General features: G+C 37.2%; 1 protein-coding gene across 2 annotated transcripts in view; it reads right to left on the bottom strand.

The window, feature by feature from the left end:
- Positions 1-3,430, bottom strand: part of LOC124630590 (protein vein) — a 53,761-nt gene extending 50,331 nt beyond the window's left edge. The window contains exon 1 of one of the 2 annotated variants that reach the window (XM_047164554.1): positions 2,917-3,430. In XM_047164554.1, the coding sequence (XP_047020510.1) occupies positions 2,917-3,331 (415 nt within the window). In that variant the 5' untranslated portion in view covers positions 3,332-3,430. The remainder of the gene's footprint in view (positions 1-2,916) is intronic. The other variant, XM_047164553.1, reaches the window with a different exon arrangement.
- Between the last annotated feature and the right edge of the window lie 18,405 nt (positions 3,431-21,835).

Here is a 21,835-nt window from a genome sequence, read left to right as displayed (position 1 = left end):
GTAAAAGAATTTTTGCACATCTATAATGATACTTGGATAGTAGGACCAGAAGTTGAATGTGATATTTATGACTTGTTGAAGTTTAGAATATCTTTATATAATTAATTAATTTTAATGATAAATAAACGCAATTAAAATGTAATAATTAAATAAAGTTTTTAGCTCTAAATTAGCTCGACCTGCGTCATTTAAGAGCGGTAGGTAATATTTTAATTTTGCTCAAAAATGTTCAGTTGGACTTAAATCACCTCTGTTCTATGCTTATAGATTTTTCGTTCTATTAACTAAACGATTCCCGCGCAACCAGATGCCATATTGACGAGTAGACACAACACTTGCCGAGAAGATTTACAATCGCACCCGAGTCCCGGACATTAACAAAGGAAAAAACGAAGGATCTCGTAAGGTAAACATTTTGGCTAAACATCGAGCCGATGAAGTAAACAGAAGCCACGTTTTACGTTTGAGAGTAGAGGTGAAGATTTTAATGATCATCTAAATTGCGTACTTACATATAAAATTTGACTGATATATATTTAGTCGAGAAATCTATGGAGTGATATTGATGAAGCTTTTGGAGGTCCGGGCATGAGGACCAAAAGTCTTCGTTTACCAAAGTAAGACATTCTTGATAAGAGGAACAAAAAGCTGCAGTTTTGAAAATCTGAAAGCTTATGATTCAGAAGACCAAGATGATAGTAAAAAATAATTAATCCCTCGAATTGATGTAGGTAGCGTAGTTTATGAAGAAAATTTTATTGTTATTATGTCATGAGTATGACGAAGACCTAAAGATAAAGATAAAAATCGAAATAGCAATATTTCATTTATGACATGTCAGGTGCAAATTCTCAAGCTATTACGTTAAAGTTTATTATGAAGGCGTGGGTAAAATTATGTTGAATTAGGTATGATTAATCGCGTGAGATGATACATGGTTTAGAAGAATTTTAGCGCATCTGACGGATCTAGCGTGGTCGAAGGATCATTGAAATTTCGAAAACAATAACAATTGATTTCCGCAGAATCACAGTGATTCATAAAAATCAGGTGCTAGTGTATAACGCTGTTTTTGATAGCTTAGGTTACTAGTTTTGAGAGATGACAGAATAATTTTACTTAGCACGCAATCTTCTTTATCTCCCATAGCCAGTGGCAACAGATTCCACCAAGAGGTTGTGGAAATAAAGAAGTTTACGATATGGGCAGTAGGAATTCTCGTTAGCTTTCGTAGAAAGGATCGATGTAACAATTCCGCTTCCAATTTTTTTTTATCATCAGGTGCGACAGATGCAAATCAATAGTTTTGACAATAAAGTAGCCAAAAGTTCACGTAAGAGATCGCAACTGGCACCGACAAGTCCGAACTAGAGCGTGCAATGACGTCACCCATTGAGTCGCACGCGCAACGGATCATCAGTTTATCATTATTGGATTTATATCTTCACGCTACTCTTAATTTTGCGTGGGCAGTTGCATTATCAAAATGCATTAGGTGCAGTTGCGAATATATGGCAAATATTTTTTGATTCTATGACGATATTATGAAGTCGTATTATAATTATGGGAGCTTCATAATTTTATTGAAGGTATCTATATTAAAAAATAATATGCCATTGAATTGTTTTCAGTTGACGTGTTGGTGTATCGTTCATACCTATGTAATTCCAAAATTAACTAGTTTATCTTTATTAATTTAACTTTTTCTTCTTGTACTTTTTCCGCAATTTGTAGTTATTATTAAATAAAACTACTGAATAATTACCTAAATGTGCAGTCCTATTAATATGTAAAAATGTTTAATATTTTTTTGCAAAAATGTGCATTTCTGTAAAATATGTAACTAATAACTGTCTGGGAACAATAGAATAACGGATTGTTTTTGCAAAGGGCAAATAATATCTTGTGCATATTCGCACGTCACGTGGTTTCAGCAAGGTACTCGCCAGATTTAACGTACATATTTGTGATTTGTTTCAGGTAGAGCTTCGCCTTAACCATTATTGTCAGAAGACATATTTATCGTAACAGTAATATATTTGTCGTAACATATTAACTTATGGGAATCGATGTTCGTGCAGTCACATCTGGAAAAACTTACAGGTATGAAACTTGTGAAAAGCTATGATAAAATGCTGGTTGTCTGTGGTAGTCACGGCGTGCAAAAAGGTTGGTCCTTAGAGACGACTAATTCGGCCGACATGCGTATTTTCTTGTAGTTTGCGATAATACTTTCTGTTCGTGCAAATGATTTCGCTATTATTTTTATCGGACTATCTACCTACGTTGTTTCTTTGTTTTAGTGTTCTACTTTTAAAAATTAATTGCAAACCCATTTCGTAATTTTTTTGAAACTCATCTTTTTCATGTTTCATTTCATAAACAAAATGTGTCAAGGATTTGTCAAGAAAAACAATTTTATGGAACTGGAAGAGCTTTAGTTTCATAATATTTCTTGTTGTTTCATTAAAAGTGTTGTAAGTAACGTTTAATTTTAGCTTGTGTTATCTGTTTCCTATCCACCTGACCGTTTATGAAGGGTGCATAAATGAGGTCCGGCTTTGTACGAGTAAGTGGCATGCGCTTAGTATGTTTTGCAGCCGACCACGTTTGCCGACCACTATTCACTGCTCAGCCTAAAATGGACTCATAATGGCTACTTGTTCCTACGATACACCTGCTGTCATCGCATATTTGCTGCCAGTATTATTCGCATAAAGGTCTATGCGCGGCTAATGATATATTCGATGCGAATCGATACGACTTATTGCATGCATGATCACATGGAATTTGACAGAACGTTCGATCAGAAATTGACTTAGAAATTGATATTTTTGATACCTTACGTGTCTTCAAGTTCCATGCGACCGCGCGGCTCGCATCACACCACGTCGTAATAAAACACTGTTCACTCACTGTAACCCGGCTTGTAGACAGCACGAATCCTCTTAACCAACTTGCTAGTCCTCTTGATGGGCGGGCCGAGCGCGACGGCGGAGTGGCCGCGCCGCTCGGCGAACACGATATAGTTCCGGCGGTTCTTGAGCGGCACCTCGAAGCGGCCGGAGCAGTCGAGGTGGTCGGGCGGCAGCTTGAGGCGCAGCACGGCGTCCTCGTGCGGCCAGTGGCCCTGGTGGCGGAAGACGCGCTTGACCTGCACGGTGGCGGCGTCGCGGGCCAGCGACTGGACGCGCGCCTCGAAGGCGGCCGGCGCGCGGTAGGCCCGCCAGGCGACGTCGGCGCGGTCGCAGTAGAGGCGGCGCGGCGCGGCGAGGGCGGCACAGCACAGGCACAGCAGGGCCCACAACGCCGCGCGCCTGTCTGTCTTCATCGCGCCATCGCAAAGCGCTCGTGACTCCCTGCACGTCCGCGGAGCGCCTATGTTCCCCCGAGAGCGGTCGGCGCGCGACTGGCCCCGACTGAATCATTCCCCGCCCACACCGAAATAGTCGCGGTACGGAGCGAGCACGCGTCGCTAATTTATCTCGTCTGATGATTAATTTGCGCTTGTTATATGTAATTAGTGGGTACCATGTCGATTGTTTGATTGGGGTGCAATTGATTCAAGTTCAATGAAAGTTTTTACTTTGTTTGAAACTTTTCAAACTTCTAGAAAACTTTTTTTGCATGTTTTTTAGATATTTTTGTCTGTATTTTTTTTTATTACACCCCTTCATAGAATTAGAAGATCGTTGGCGCTATAGCCATTTCTAGTGGTGGGAAAACTGATGTAAGCGTGTAGTCCGTGTTGTCTAGTAACGCGAGTTACCTACTGTAGCAGAGATTTTCAACTAAGGACTTTCGCTTCGTAGCAGCGTCTACGGAGAAGTTGTAGCGCGTAGACGTACCGTAGCTTTGACCTCAAGCGTAGACCCGCGACATTGTGGTACTCATAGAAATTATTATTATTTTAATAATCCTTTCAGCTCCTTAAAGACTGTTAAACTAATTTTGAGTTCAAAGAAAATTACTTTCATATTCTTTTCAAGTATGATTATGACAAATATTGTTACAATGATGTTAACTGAATCAGAATGAACTGCTTGGGGTGGGTATGACAATTCCATATCCATTTATTACATAACTGCCATCCGGAATGGCTATTTTATATAACCGTGACCTATGTTTTTCTCACAATATTTTTCCAAACTGAGTTATATTAAAGGCCACTAAGACGTTAGAGCTGTAGGTAATAGTACTACAGATAACTAGGACCACCTATAATAAAAGTTGGGTTCTGATAAAGTAGAGACCATTATGAAGGTAAAATTTATTTATTTCATTAAAAAAAATTGATTCAAATCAAAATTCACCTAACATTTATTCCTCTGAAACGCAGGCACACAAAGCTCCCTGCACGAAGCTACAAGCTTAAAAATGCATCCCTTCAAGATCATCACTTCTCATTAGTGCCTCATCATCCTTCCCCTGGTATAGTTCCAATCAATTATTTACAGTCGGGGCAGGCCAGCTTAGCACCTCTTCTTCCATATCTTCATGTCTGTCGTCATCTTAACACTCTCTCTAGTGAGTGCACTAACCCAAATATCATAATTTACACTACCCGACAAATATCCTGACTCACATTCATATTTCATCTCACTACGAATGATATCCTCAATACCTGGAATCGCGGTGGCCGTTTCCCACAGAACTGAATGAATGAATGAATGATTGAGACCTAACGGTGTCCCAATTGCCTCACATCCGGCAAGGCGAAGGTACAAAAAAGGTAAATATTGTGAGCACTATGTTTCGGCAATCGTACTCTCAGGTAGATCGTCTCATTCATAATGGTTATGAATGACCGATCCTTTTGGAGATCCCTAAGAGAGAATATATACTATTATATTAATTTAAGTGATTGGTGTTAACTATATTAAATAAATAACTATATCGTAATCTCTTTCTAGTGCGGTCGGGTAATTATAAATTGCAGTAACTTCAATAATATTATAAAACATAAGGTTAAAGTCAATCCATGAAGATTTGAAGCTTTTTACTATTATTTATTAGAGCGTTTCTTTTGTTTAATAAATTGATATTAATATTATTATTCTATGGAGCTATTTTTTTATGGTAAAAAGTACATATAAATAAATAATTGTCTTTCTTTAAGCCTACTCTACATTTTTTTACTATTGGTACAGAACCAACCCCGTCATTGGACTCTGGAGATTTTGTATACCGAACACAAAAACGTTCGGCCGTGGTGTCCGGAACTAACCTTTTGTGCCATTGAAGCGAGCACGTGCGTTACGGTGTGAAGGCGGCCTTCGTTTGTAGCATTACTACTAGTAACTAGATAATATTTGGCTGATAGCTTCCAAAACGATAAGAGATTGTAAAAAGTATAAAATTTAATTTCTAAACGCTTCTGCTTGGACAAGGACTGCAATAAGGTGCGTAGTCTTCTTCTAGCTTACTCATAAGTTTGTAGCTTAGTTAAAAGGTTTTTTGCTTTATTACGTACGAGTACATAGTATAGTGGCTGTACCCCGTTGCTGCTTAGTTTTATTGCTTTATTATGTACTGGCTGTAACCCGCGGTTTACCCACGTCCCGGGGGAATCACTTCCCGCAGCCGGATAAAAAGCAGCCTATACCTATACTTTTGCAAGCTCTTGACTGTCGGTATGGATCACTACATACAATCTTAAAAAAAGTGAAAGCCAGAAAGAGGTGCTTAGGTAGCACCCTAGCACCCATCTCTTTACAAAAGATTAACAAACAAAAAACAGTCTAATCCGAAACATATGTTGCACTTTCAAATCATTACATTAAGCCGTGCTAATTACAAACAGGTGCGTTCGCCTTTCAGATGAACCTTCCAAAATTATTACAAAAGAAATGTTTTATAAAAACAATTAAATAATGCTGTAAAGGTGTTATAAAAGAGTATTGTTTGACACCACGTGTTTGTTATTACGGTTGTGGGAATGTGAAAAACAATTGTTTGGATTTTGGATAAACCGTTTTGTTTTGTTTCGTGTTTTAGTGAACGTTATATCGGTGTATTGCAGTTTGTATTTTATCTTATCGGGAGGTAACACTTTTAATTTTTGAAGGCACCTGGTAAGTTATAGCTGGGGTACATGGTCGGCTAATATCTTCTGCCAACCGCGCTTTCCGACCTTTACAAATGTGTACTTAAAAGCTTCAAAAATGCATAGTTAAGTTGAGTGAAAATTCGCATACTGTACAGAAGAATTGTTTCCATACCATAACCACAAGTATTAAGTTTAAAGACCTTTCATTTATTAATAAAGAAAAAAGGAAAATACACTTCAAGCACACATAAATTCCCCATCTTACTAAAGGAACTCACAAAAAGTTGCAAGTTTGCGTAAAATGGCCCAGATGGTCGAATATCATGATGTCTTCATTACGGTCCGGCCGCGGTAGTAAGTCATCTTAATGCAAAAATGACAAAATAAATTATAATGTTGGTGCCCGCGCGAAACGCTAACATTGGTCACCGAATACGAGCTGCATGTTGCTCTGCTTAACTTAAATAAAATATGACCACATCAAAAGTAGGGTACTTTTTCGCCATCATAGTGAATGATTTTGCGGCATGAAAGATTATTAATATTAATGAATTAACTGTTTTTATTTTGGTTTCCATTATACTTACCTGAACATTATTAACAGTTAAAACTCCAAATATTTAAAGTACTTGACCTAGACTAAAGGCATGTGTAATTAAAATAACAAAACAATACCTAACTGTGTAATTTAACGTAATTAAGAAATAACATTTGCATTGTTGTGCAAATGTGCATATGATATTCAGCATTTTTAAATATTAATAGAAATATTTGCCGAATTTGATCCTCAAAGTGAACAGAAAACACCTAATTAAGTAAAAACATTATTAAGAGACTACATGAAACTGACAATAATTTACCACAGCTTACCTATAGATAATAATCTTTTATACTCAATTGACGTGGAACGTTTGACACTTGCAGAATATAAACAGCAAGTAGAGCCACCTCCGATGCCACGCATCTCGGCAGGCCACCCTCAGTGACGTTGGTTTCTCGTTAACCGTATAATTGTTTAAATTGTCATAATTTCGCCCGCATAATGTTGCCACATAAATATTTATTTATCGGCCCACTACTGATAACCAAATTGCTGATGACCGCAGCTCCACACTTGATTTAAGGCCTTCGAAACTGTTGCTTTTCTGTTTTTTGTGGTGCGCGTAATTTGGGCTTGAATTAAATTCCAAGGGGTTACAATGTAGCTTGAGATGGCTAGCTGGAATACCTACTGTACAATAAAAAGAGTTTGATTTATGTATGCTGCAACTGGAGAAAGAAGTATGCATATAAATCAACTGGTACAATTCGTTCACACGTACATTTAGATACGAAGACTATTTGCCGCTTGTGCAGGTTATCATGGTTTCTCAATATTCCTACTATGCTACCTATTCATATTCAACATATAAATGGATGTTATGTGCCTCTAATGTCTCGTTATACTGCATAACTAAAAGACAGTCATTCTTGCATGATTTTCACGCAATTATCCCAAATCAAAACACCCTGAGATCAAACATAAGCCACGTGGTCGAACCTAATCTCTTGTAAAAGTTTATTATCGAAGAATATATTCTATTCTAAGTAGCACAAGGTGCAAAATAGCTTCTAGGATAGCTGTACAAAATCATGATAGTCCTAGATTATCCAGCATAGAAACAAAATCATAGTATCGCCGGTAGCCGTAAGCGGCACACGAGCTCCGAAGCATCCATTCGGTAGGTCGCGAGTGGTTTATTTCTCTCGCGCCCCGGAGTAAATATAACTCGCATGTAACGGCTGTTAGGATTACCACGTGTTCGGGTTAAGTCGAACATAAGTCGTGTGGATTTGAAATGTTGGAACCTACATAAAGTGGGATCAATTTGAGGCAACAGTTTGAGAATCAGTTTTGAAGCTAAATGGAGTTCTATGCTCTACGGTGTTCGAAATGTTCCTGTGAAAGTGAGAGCATGCGCTTGTTAAATTGCAAATGAAACCTTAAAAGCATTGTTTCCACACCAAGACAGATTTGTATTTTCATCAGAAGTTTGCGAGCATTCCTAGGTGGCATACCTCAAGTTAATATAAAGATGCAGCGATGGCTCCATAAAGTATTTTTAAATACAAAAAAAGGAATCATGTACTCACAAGGTGTCAAAAGTTGAATTTCCCTGAACTCGACAGGTTTGATTTTGCAACTCCTACACTATATGCAATCGATAGAAGCACAAATAGTAAGGGTAGTGCTCTCACCTTAACCACGTGACGTCGTGACGTCTATTTTCACTACATTTGTTAGCCATATCAGGGTACTACAGTAACTACCAGTTGAGCTGATAACTACGAATCCGTAGTAATTTTAGTATCTACTACTGTCCTTTTCGATAACTGGGAGCCTCAAGATTCCTTACAAATTAACTAGAACAGAACAGACTAGAAATAAGAAGACCTCTCATACTTGCTGTTTGACTGAAGCGGTGTTTTTTTTCGATTCAATACAATATTTTTTGGGCCAGACAGAATTTATTGCACCTGTGCAAAGTCTAGCCAGCCTGAAAAACCACAGCGCAGGTGATTCAAAACTTCAATAAATCCAATTTCGGCAGAAGACTTCGAAATTATGATTTGCAACGCCGAATAACGATTAGGTTGCTTAGGACGATTGAGATGTAATTTAAGATTTGGATATTATTTTAATCGGCACCTGAATAAGCTACAGATATGTCTATAATAAATGGCTACATTTCCAAAAGAGAGGAGTGTCTGTAGACATTAAGCTATGGGTTTGAATTCCCAAAAATCCATCAATTGGACCTCGGTACATTAGCCTATAGGCCACGTGTTATAGGCGCATCCATCTTTAAAAATCTACTGAAAGCATTAAACATCGAGCATAATAAACTTAATACCACTTACAACCCCATTCCGACGTCTTAAAAAAATCGTCTGTCGTTTCAGACTGGCGTTTAATTAAAAAATAAACACCGTAAGGGCGTGCGGCGGTGCGCCGACGCATCTGCGGCGGTCGCGTGTCGCACTCGCTCGACTTAATTAGATACCAGTGGGGGAAAGCCGTGGAGAGGTGTTGGGTGTAAAGATTTTGTTTTAGTTTTTGGTTGGTTGGTTGGTGGTTGGTAGCTGTAAATATTGATTTTGATGTTCGTAGACGGTTAAATGGTTAAGGGTATGTGTACATTATGACATGGTGTTTTTTTAAAACTACATATCTACATGCTAACGAATAGAGACCGTTGACAAGTATAACTTTTTCAGGAAATGTAGATACTTATTATTAAAATTTAGGTACGGGGTGTATTTTATTGCAATTTTTTATACTTTTAGGAAATATGAAAACGGTTGGTCAGCTAGTGAGCAGAATAGCCCTGAAAAAATATTTAAAAGAATTGAGCAAAAAACACATACCAAATTTTTGACTGCGTACCGTCTCCACGGTCACCACTGTTCTGAAACAATCGCCACACACCTGTACATAAAATAAAGGTCTCAGTTAATATGATCATACCACCGCTAAAGGCGAAATATGCTTTGGCATTTGTAAGCTTTTTATGCCAAATAAAAACTCTATAATCCAAATTCCACGGCGGTCATTTGATTGTGCAAAATTGCAAATCAATATTTTTATGCTAGCTTGCCCCGAGGTTTCACCCGCTTTCCAAGGGAAGTTTAGGAGAAAATCAACCTGTGTCTAAGCTAAATTTTATCACGATTAGCAAGCATGTCCTAGAAAAAAAAACTTTTGTAATTTACAAAGCTTTAATTATGAAATTAGTAAAGATTTTTTTGTCGTGCACGCCCCTCCATGTATTCCTCTATTACAAACGGTCCCAATTCACCTGTTCAATGACGCGTTTAGTCGCGGAATGTACTTCTATAGTAAAAAACCCTGTTTACGTGGTGTCACTTGTAAATCTATCGCAAAGGTTAGGACATGAAAAGTTCAATAGTTTTCAACACATGCTACTGATTTGTAAAGGTCGTGTCCGTTTGTTTTTGACATTCGTTTCAGTGTCTATCTATTGTAAAAAACATGTTTGACTATTTTTTATGATTTTTTTGGCTATATCTTTATCTTTCATACGGCAGAACTTTTACCCCTGTTCAGTAGGAACTACTTGGCATAAGCAGCCTTAGCCTTCTTCGATACCTATATATCAAACACAGAAATAATTTTCAATAAGTACGGCCCGGCCGTTAGTGAGATAAGTGCCTTCGAACATAGAAAAAAATATTGAGCTGTAGAACTATTTTCATTTATTCATTTTATTTACTTTTTATATGTACATATTATTTACAATATACATGTATAAGTAATGTAATGTTTTTGAGCTTGATAATATTGATATGGGTTTTAATGGTTTGCTGTTAGCCGTGTTTGAATTAAATGACTTCAGTTTTCCAGTTACGTAATTTCCTTGTGCAAAAGAAGTAGAAAAGGTTGTTTCAAACTTGTTAGAAGCACATGAAAAAACTGTATGAAATACACCTGTAGGTACATTGAATAATGAGTTCTGGAATGTTTTCGTACTTATATTAACAGACGCCATTTTCATAAATTCAGCCAGTGGTACTACTGCTGCCGCCGGCCATAACTCTTGGGAATGAGCACAGCACACGCTTAGATATATTGCGATATGAAGCTAGTGAGACGATATTTTTGGTTCTGGTAGACAAAACAGAAAAGGAATAAATACATGTTGACGGGATGATGGAAAATATGAACATTAACCTAACGAAATAAAACACCGGTATGCAACAGTCATTTATTAGATCAGTCTGAGTGTTAAATATTTCTTGCAAAGGTAAGCAAACCAAAGCTTTGACTGTGCACCAGCCTTAAATTTTGGGAGGTCATCATTACTTTAGATTAAAATCACGCGGCGATTCGAATCGACATTTAAAATTGTTAAAATCGATATCGTGTAAACTTATCGATATTCGAATTTCGTATCGATTTAATGTGCGATGTTGAGTTTCACCCCAAATAACCTGATATGATGTTATTAATTGTTTAAAATAAGCGGTTACTCTTTTAAATCAATGGTGTGGGCTCAATTTAATTAAAGTATACCGATGTCACTTTGGACACTGGCCATACTTTCAGACTTTCGTCACCCCCAGCCAACGTTGTTGAATTTTAAATCACGTTTGTTGGATTTTTATTTCTAATTACTATGTATGTCTTCCTAGCAAGATCTCATGTCTTTTCATTAGTATTTAATATTAAAGAGGCCACTTAAAACATTGAAAAAGCATGCGAATCATCAACAATACAAAATGAATCACCAAGCTTACAAAAAAACAATAGGTTACGATAAAAACAAATAAAAACTAAAGTTTGTTAGTTAAACCCATATCATCCTGACACTAGGCACTAATTAAAATACTTCTTTGTAAACGAGCTAATGAGGAATGCCAAAAAATATAGAAGTTCGCGTCTTAGGTGGCAATAAGTTTTTTGCTTTTAACAAATTAAGAATTTAAATGCTTAGTCTGCCCACTGTGTGGGTTTCTTTGCTTGGTTTTTGGTTTAGAGGTGATGGACTATACTTAGTTACAGGTTGTTTAGATTTTGGGTTACTTTGCACTAGGTACCTATAGGTATATAGTACCAACATTATAGTATAGTTATTTATCTATTGTTTTTGTCTTGTGATATAATTCCTATGTCAAAAGTAGGCTGTATTGTAGCTTGGTACGACAATGATGCGGGCGGGCTGCTATTGTCAGAGAGATGATATCCTAAACAGCTGTATCTAACAACGGACTGTAATATGCCGACAATGTTGTCGAAAAAATCTGTGTATTACCATTATGTTTATTGGAAAATAAATTAAAAAAAAAGGTTTGCAAGATTTTGTGTAAGTACCTGCAGTTCCAATCTGACCTCAGGAACCTAATAACTAGTAAAACCAAAATGTGCAATATAATCCATTACCATTGGGTGATATTTCAATCATCTTACAATATCTTAGTGCCAACACGATCTGCATTCATAGAATACCCGATCAGATGTGTAGCACAGGAACGGAATGCGCACAGAATGGATTTATCTAAGCTCTGGATTGCTCTGCTCTAAATCAATTGTCTACAGTCTAAATGGCCGGTTTCTTGTCTAAGTGTCGACTGGGATATGTATGACGTTATGTAGATGCCTGGGTAATATTCGATAAGGTTAACATCTATGTCGCCGTGTGATAGAGGAATTTGTGAACTATCTTCTAAATTCATGACCTTCTTATCCGGAGCTGCTGGTGCCTCTGATGTGGAATTGTAACAATGACTGCCAGGCCCGAGCCACCCCTGCGTGCAACGTATGGGGCGCACACAGGTGCCAAGGCCATAAGATCCCTATTCGCGACAGGCGCTTCGGGGGTCGGCCCGACCCTGACGACTGGTGCTCGGTAAGAGTCGGGGAGTGACCTCCTGGGCACGGGATGTGACACCATGCACTTCCGTACTTAATTTTACTTTGTGAAAGTTTCTGGAAGCCACAAAGCCATTTTGGCCCGACCTAGGATTTAAAGATGACTTAACCGCACTGTTGGATTTTCGTCAAGTTTTTTCCTCACTTCAATTCTTTTTTTATTGAATTATAATGGTGCGAATGAATTTTACGTGAATCGTATATTTTTATACCAGCTATTGAATGGGTAAGATATATGGGCACATTCCAGACATAGTATTCAGAAACGGGGTCTAGAAGTAGGTCTTGTTATTGAGCAATAAATCTTTCTCTTTTTTCTTTTTGCATGCAGCGGTAGCTGTTAAGGCGAAGCGCTATGTAGGTATTTCTTTATTATAAACCAGAGACTTATCTGTATTACTTAATAGAATATTATAAAATACCACTTACATTTAGGTAATTAAAGTAATTGTAATAAAACTAAAGATTTGAAGTGATATGTTTAAAATATGCCTTTTTTAATACTTTGTTTTTAGATACCACGACTTCATACATTGAAAGATTTCTCTTTGTATCCCTATCTTTACCATAAAGTTTTCTTAATTACAATTTGTATGCAAACAAACAAATGCTTCACCTTAACAACAAAGGGTTGATCAAAGAACAAAATGCATATAAAATGGATAAAAATAAAATTTGGCAAAATGCGACGGGAATGCGTGGGAGTCGGATCGATGCAGGATTGTGATTCATTTGTATTGGATACAAAAACCAAATAATTGTATATTATTTAAATAAACCTTTTTGTTGGACACCTCTGATTGTTGCACGGTTGAAAAATAATTGTATAGAATCATAAATATACCTATAATTTATGCTTAAGCCGAAATGTGACGTTACAAACAACTTAATTTTTCCTACTTCTGGTTAGACCAACCCTTCATCCCTATATCTTTACTTGAGCATACATAGTATAATATACTAAATTCACTAATTTGCAATCGATATTAATGCTCAATGCAATTCAAAGGTAACTCTTAAATCCTTCAGAGACTAGAATCGGTGTTCGGATGTCATCAATTATCTCTTGGAGAAATTATTAAAGTAAGTTGCGCCGGTACCTACTTTCCTATAGCCGGCACATAACTCATTATCCTGAAAACATGCAATCCTTCCACTTTATTATATGTCTTAATAAACTAACACAGCAATTATAGAACGATTATAAAGATCGGCGGTATCTCCTGATACGCGCCCCGGTCTGCTGAACAGACTGAGGGTAGATTTGCAATAAAGATAGCTCGCACAATGGAACAATTGGGGTAGGGAGCTTTCACTTAAAACATATACTTATGCGGACGTCTACTGAACTCGAGAAATTCGCTGGGTAACACCGTAAATGGCCTTGGAAATATTATTTCTAGTAATTTCCCATGGTGATGGTGTTTTTTCGAATTTTCCTAATTGCATTGCATAAAGTATAAATTCTGGAAAAAAAATCGGAAGATTTTCCGCTGAAGACATTTAAAGGACAAGATAGACTTTTGCCGGAATACCTGGGAGGTACTGTCGTACATTAAACGCCTTTCTCTCTTCTATTTTGCTGCGCCCATAGGGTCCATTATTATGACAATAATTTTATATTCTCCACCTTATGTACATTATGGAATGCACTAAACTATGTATGATAACACTACACTTGGAGAGGCCTATGTCCAGCAGTGGACTGCGATAGGCTGATGATGATGATGATGATGATGTATGATACCTTCCACTTCGCTCCTTCACGAACAGAACAACTGCTTCACAAAATAAACAGCCACAGTAGCCTAAACCGTCCAAAGTCATAGCATAGCCTCTTCACCTCCGGTCACAGGCGTCGCGACCCCGCCACGCTCCGACGCACGCCCCCAGACGAACTAATTACCGGCGATAACATCGGACGCGAAGAACGCACCAGCCGTGACGGCCATCTTGATCGCATGTGAAAGTGGAACTTGATTGAAGCTTTTTGTGCTGATAGCTGTTTCTATGGTGGGTTTTGGCTGGAGACTTCAGGTGTGGAGGAGTAGCTAAAGTCGTTCCAATTCTCCGTCGATCGCAAACCTTTCAGATTTTTTTAGGTTTTACGTGAGATCCTCAAATTACCAATTTATAAAGAGTTGATGACAAACTGCTTGGTAGTCGAGGGAGTTGTAGATAAGTAGGCAAGACATAGAGTCTCTCTCCAGGCAAGCGTTTCTATTGTTATTCTAGGGAGTTACTTCAACTGTTCCTGTCAATTTAACATTTTAGCATTTGTACTCCTAATCTTAACTACAAGACTTGTCTACTGCAATGACTATTGCTCATCTACTTGTTTGACTTGATCTCATTTTCCGAGCTATATTTTACTTGACTAACTTCTCTCATGATCACGAACATCTACTTTGTTGAGTTCTACAGCAAATGCAACAAAATATACCTACTTAAGAAGATATTATATAGTACAATAAGGTTCGTGATCCAATGAGATCATAGCTGGCGTCATAGTAACTGGAACAGCGGTAATGAGCTGAATTTAACTAGCTTCACATTTAATAAATTACTTGGCGTTATTATCGTTTTGTTACGAGTTTACGATAACTAGCGTTTGACTGTTGCCAAATAACGTGCTTTGAGGGAATAGCAATAGTTTTCGGCCTTCGGAATAATCCCCGAATTATATTATAGAGAATTACTCGTAATTCTTAAGACAAAATATTTAGGAGAGGGGTTAGGAAGGAGGAAGATGAAGAGGGAGAAGGAAGGATGGGATTTATTTATGTTTTAGCATAAATGACTGTAAGCAGTTGATCATTGCTTCTTTATAGATCATAGGCAGATAGGCTGACAACTGTTACATTCGCCCTATTCATAAATTACCGTATCGTTTACAAAATAATTATGTAGGTAAGTAGTTCACGTAATTCGTGCTCAATAAATTGAATATTGGTTGGCAGTAAGTACATCATTTCGAAATACATTCATATACTTATCAATTAGCTTAGATTCTTAGTCCAAGAACCTACCTTCTTACAACACAGCAGATGTTCCTAAAACCTACCGATTTATTAATTTGCATTTACTGCCAAAGTCAAGAGGTAACTCAATAGTTAATATTTTGAATTTCAATATGCACTTTCCACCTACGTACTTCTTGGAAAAATCTTTTTCTATCTAGCTTTATTACACTACACACCCCAAAAAAACCTGAAAATTAAGTTACTAATTAAATTAATTAAAAAGTAATTTTTCTTCAATAGCCTATACAAACCACTGACTCATCCTAGTCCAGCCGAGGGTAGCGGTAGGTACAGACAGCGTGCCAGCCTCCGCGGCGCCGGCGGTTGCCTAGCAACCAGGCGCCACAGCGACGCGACCGCCTTTACTATCTGTGTTCCAAGGAGGTTGGGAACTGGATGTGGCTTGGGGAGACTGTGTGGCGGGACTTGGTAAATCCCTACGCCTATGTTGTGAGAAAGTATTGTTTTTCAAATATGCTTACTTACAAGAAAAAAAAAATGTAGGTACCTACTGATGTGCCTTACATTACAGGAAATGAGTTTGATTTGATTTACATTGGGTATTGAGCACTGAACCACCTGTCAAATATGCACGTATTCCTCGGTTAAATTTAAAAAAATAAATATCTAAACTAAGGCAGAAAAAGCACTCCAGATTACTTGTCTAATGAGACCTACATATCTCTTGTTCTTGTAAATTATAGTCTAGACTTGACTAGTTAGTTAACAATCATATACAAAATTCAACTATTTAACAATCACAACATGCCACTAAATTCAATGTCTAGACTATAGACACTTCTAGTGAACATGATCTACATCGTAATAACCAACATTATAGTGAATTTAAACAGCAACTTAATACCGCGCTGGCCATAATATTGGTGCACATTTTACAAGCAGCTTTACGATTGCCTGTGTGGCAAGTTTAACGACAGTATCGTTAAAATGTTTCATCAAATCAGTTTTGACAACTCAATGCCGGTTTTATGACTAACTTTGTAACTTAGCCGAATGATGACTAATGGGTTGGTTCGATAAAGTCGTAATTACTAGAATCTTAGTTGGTTGTTTATTTAGTTTCTGTTTTGTTTTGAGGAGCTATCAATCTACCGTGAAACTTACTCCTGCCATTGTCAAGGTGAAATTATCAATTTCAATAAAGAATTTTATGACCCAAATATCACATCCTAGTAGGTAGGTTCTTTAAATACCTATTGCCCTAAGAAAACCCTTTTCGATCATCAAATCGAGAACTACGGCCAACGAAATGCATAGATGCGGCCATGTCACCTTCTCGAAGACACAGTTCCCAGTTCAAATTCCCACTTCCCACGACACCGCGTCAACATTTTTCAGGCCTTCATTACTATTCCCAGCTCCCATACAAGTATCAACCGTATTTCCCTTTAAAACGAATTTATATAAAACCTAACTTTCCCACATAATACACACGCGTATGAGGCGGTGAAACGCTCAAATTGGGCAAAGCTGGAAATGGCCAGCGCCCGACCACCCAACGCCATTGTCCGGTGTCGGTCGACCAAGCAATTTACACTTGTGTGCGTATGCTTATTGGTGGGCTACCGGGTGCAGTTTTCGCGATAGCGAATAAGTTTAATGTTTATTGCGTAGGCGAACATGGTTTTATTAAACTAGTGAGGGATTCAGTTTGGATACGAATGTTTGTAAGTGCTTTAATTTTATAGGGGTTTTCTTCTGTTCTATCCACAAACCTTATTTACCGTTTCAGCACTGTAAGAGGAATAAATCTCGTCTACATTAATTTTTTTTATAAGTATTTACTTTATTACTTCAGAATTAACAACCCGAAAATAGTTTCGCCGACCCCAAATAAATTGGGAACGGAGCAGGAAGAAGAGAGATTTACTTAATAAATCAATTTTCCTTAACACATAATTAATACCTACGAGGCTACCTAAACAATTGTTTGAAAGCATTTATAGGAACGAAAATGCAACAAGGACCTTTGAAATGCATTCTTCGCGTAACACATTCGCAATCGAATCGAAAGTCATCAGCGCCGTCCAAGCCTCCGCGGCGACCGTGGGAACTCGCAGATTCCGTAAGATTAATCCATCGGTCGATGCTTCCCGCCACTTTGCATACTTTATTTATGTCTTTGAGCTGTTTTTGCTTATAACCAGACTGTCGCGTACTATGGGAAGAACATTAACAGATTATAACATAATTTATGGAATAGAGTCATTACGTACATGTTTGTTTGTAATAGTACTTTCTGCTTACTTTGGGTTGAATAACTACACTTGTTTTATACTCTAATTAAAAAGTAATTATGTGAAGTAATTGTGTTATATCTCTTTATGGAATTGACAATGAAATTAATAATCTATATTTGTCGCATAAAGGCTATTTTTCTCCGACTTTTCTCGTTTTGGTTGTGTGCCTCATACGGTAGTTAATAACTAGAAGTTAAGTGATTGTAATTGTCAACAGTGGCATCGTAATTAATAACCATTAATGCAATAAATTGTATAATTAAGTATCTGTTGTTGTGCTGTTAATGTTCTCTATCAAGTCATTAAATCGAGATAAATTATTCTATTATATAGTTTCAGACCATGACTGATGTTGTTGTTTGGTTCCCAAATAAAGTTGACTCATAAAATGATAAACGAAATAAAATTTGCATTATAGCTTCAAAATATGTTTGAAATAAACATAATATTTTTTTTACATCGAATAACTTTACTTAAAATAATTGTAATTATTTTTTAAGATCTTTGAATTGCTTCACTCTTTTGTTTTGAGATTCTCTTATAATTTTTTAAACATATCAGCATCTTCTAGTTGCATATTAACCCATGACATAACAACCAGCAATTCAAACAAACTCCAACAATCTTCAAGCATTACTAACACCTACCCAATGATCGAACAAGCCAAGCATGTGGACTATACGTCATTGGTAATATCGACATAATTACCGCGTTTTAAATCTGTTCACACACAACGTACGTGGAACTGTACCATACCATAATCCTTCACTCGTCCGCGACGCTATTTAAAGTCGGCCCTTACACCGTAGAAGCGAATATTGCATTCTTTGCATACCTGAGGGCTTGGTGGAAGTTGTAAGCTTTTATCTTCCGTTGTTGAAACCTAATGATTGTTACTTTTATGTTTAGAATCTCTTGCATTTTCAGTTAAAGATTATCTTTTCAAGGGGATCTATTTTTTGTAGCACTAATTAAGTTGGTTGGAAAGCTAATTTGTGCTCATAGAAACCTACGCTGTTTGTATGAGCACAAGCTTTAAGATTTGCAGTAGCTGTCTAATTCAATCTGTTTTCCACGCTAGATTATCTCTAACCACACCTGCAAAAAAATACAATTTAGGTGCTATTCAACCGTATTTACACACAATATTCAAGTACTAAAGACACACTACTTCGGACCGAGTAGATGACGATTTCTTCTAGATTTGCTGGTAACAAATGCATCGAAAGATTTCCACCTCAGATGGATGGTTTTAGAAACGTTTACAGAGCTCAGTATCATAGTTAAAATAATTTCACTAAAACAAATAAATCATACAAATATCGCTACTCTCCCAACTTGGACCGCATGATAAAACGGCCGATGTGAGAATTTGCATCGAATGGAGTTGGGACTCAGCACAGCCTCTACTGGGACGCGGTTCGTATGTATTGTGTGTCGTTTTATTATCTCTGATACGCACCTAGATGTTCCACGGATATTGGTAATGCGCTTTACAATTATTTTTAGGTACCGATTACTATGGCATTCTCTGTTTGAATGCGGTGTTATGAGTTGCGTTTGTACACCGAAAATTAAGTTTACATTGTGTATTTCTGAGTTTGAGACACCTGTTTATGATTTGCCTAGCCTTTGTCTTTAGATACGTGTCTTTTGTAAAGAAAAATAATAGGCATTTTGGGTAAAGTTACTGAAACACAACGAAGTGTATGGAATGCTCAATGAAAAAATACCTAATTACATAGGAAACACGTGATTTTGAAACAGGGTGTATTATTATAGGTCCTCAATGATGGATTTATTTTAATATGCTATCAAATTCGTGCAGTGGCCACCGTTGGAGATAATATTTCCCCTAAGATCAATGCCAAAGTCACTCAATTTCAAATTCCAATGCTCGTTTAAAAATAAATTAAGGTGCTATAAAGGGAGTTACGTGAGTGCCAGTCGCAACCCAAAACGTGTCTCTGCCCACTTTTGAGGGATTAAAAAATAAAATTGTACCCACTACCGGGAACTACCCCATGTCGAATAATACCTTTTGCATTAAACCCTGGGAGAACACGTTTGTATCGGCCTGTCATTGATGATCATTTTTTTGGCTGTTACTCCGTTTGTCGGAAGTCACGAATTGACTGCAGCGTAATGTGGGAATCGTAGCGAAAGTCGACCGGTAGTTTTTTGTTTTGTTTTTGTTAAGGTAGGACTGATGGTCCGTTGTGTAGATTTTGGTATCAGGTATTTATTCTAATACAGTTAAAAGTAAATAAGACGTATTCTATATTTGAATAAGGTGTTCCTAAATTATGAGCTTACGAGTGGCATCTCTGTTAATTGTATCACATATCGCGCCTTACGTGTATCAAAGACAATGTTATAACTTAAAGAACAAAGACGTCTTGGTATGTACGATAATACGTCCATGGGAATTTGCGCGTAAACTAACAACAATAGGCATTCTTTAAAATATTTTTCTGTTACATAGTATAACCGAAAATTATATAAAAGACGTCATAGGTATCACTATTTACAGAGAAAAAAATATTAGGGCTACCAATTTACGTGCTAACCCACATGACTAAGTACCTAACACATACCAGTATTGAGTATACCCCTTAATGGGGCGAGACAAGACCAGCAAATTAATCGGAGTTGCGCAGTGGGTCTCGTTAGGTGCGACGCGCGGGGGGAGGACCACCGCTGCGCACGCGGCTCGCGACCACTGTAATATGAACGCAGGGCTTTGGCGCAGGGGCCTTTGTTTGTGTGCTAGAAGGACACCTTGTTTTTAGTAAAGTTTGATCTTCATGCCCAAAGTAAATCACTTGTTAAGACCTAGATTTTTTTGCACCCTTCTTGTTGAATAAAAAGCTTTGTCGTAGTGGACTCTATCTCTAGAGTCAGTATTTTTGGAAGTGGGGGTCTAAGTTTCTTTAGCTTCTTATGAGCAGTGGTTCTGCAAGACTTTGGTCTCTATTGGGAGTGCAGTTAACAATATCACATAAAAATAAAGTAGCAATAATGTTATGCTAGATTTAATAATTCACCATCCATAACAATTTTAAATTAAAAACTATACATAATTTCTGTAAAGTAGAAAAACATTAGGTATAAGTATTACAGAATCATTTAGTACCTAAGTACCTATGTAAGTGCCTGCACCTATAAACCAGGCGGTCCCGTTTCACGGCTCACTAATAAAGACCCTTACGACTTTTTTTCAACTTTATTTCCATCGCGTTGTGCCTCCAAAATTGAGTTGTACGGCTTTCGCGGACTTTTTTTGTATTTTTTTCGACTTTTTGCAACTCCCCGGCGGTCGTCGGTAATCACTTGTATGTTTATTTATTTATTAACCGACTTCGAAGATTGGGTGTTATAATTTTGATGTGGTTTGCCTTTGATTTAAATAGATCTATGGCGTACAATTAAAGATTTATTTGCAAAACTATTATGGAAAGGTAAATATTTTAGGGTTCAATTGACATATCCGGTTTTTCTATATCTGTTCCTAAGTCCTACGTACCTACCTACCCAGACAATATTTATGATTTTTATCCTTATAGTCTGATAAGTCACCGCAATAAAGATTGCATATTGAGTGGAATGAGTGGTATTCTCACCGCACCTGACAGAGTAGTTGTAAAACAACTTGATAGCATCTTCAGGACAGTACTTTGCTTGAATTAATAATTTTGACACCTCTTTGTGACTCATCGCTTAATAAAAAAGGATTGGATTGTGGTCCGTACTACTGAAATAAGTAGTTCCTATAGGCAAATATGGGCAAATTAATTTTGACTGATTTTAAATTTTGACTGCGGCATTATACATTAGCAGTAAACAGTTTTACGCTATCCTAGGTATGTACTCGTAGTTGAGACACATTTTGTGGCTGAGAGCTGTAAAACTTATGTAATTCCTTACCTTCTCATGAACTTGCGAACTAAAATATAGTGAAAAAAATAAGTAGGTAGTTTTTCGTAAAATATTTTAATAAATTCTAAATGTTCCATTCATTTAATAATTATACATAAAATTCAGAGCATATATGTAGGTAGTCATTCCATAG

The sequence above is a fragment of the Helicoverpa zea genome, chromosome 5 (genome assembly GCF_022581195.2).
Source record: "Helicoverpa zea isolate HzStark_Cry1AcR chromosome 5, ilHelZeax1.1, whole genome shotgun sequence".
Taxonomy (NCBI): Eukaryota; Metazoa; Arthropoda; class Insecta; order Lepidoptera; family Noctuidae; genus Helicoverpa; species Helicoverpa zea.
This window is presented reverse-complemented; position numbering and strand designations above follow the sequence as displayed.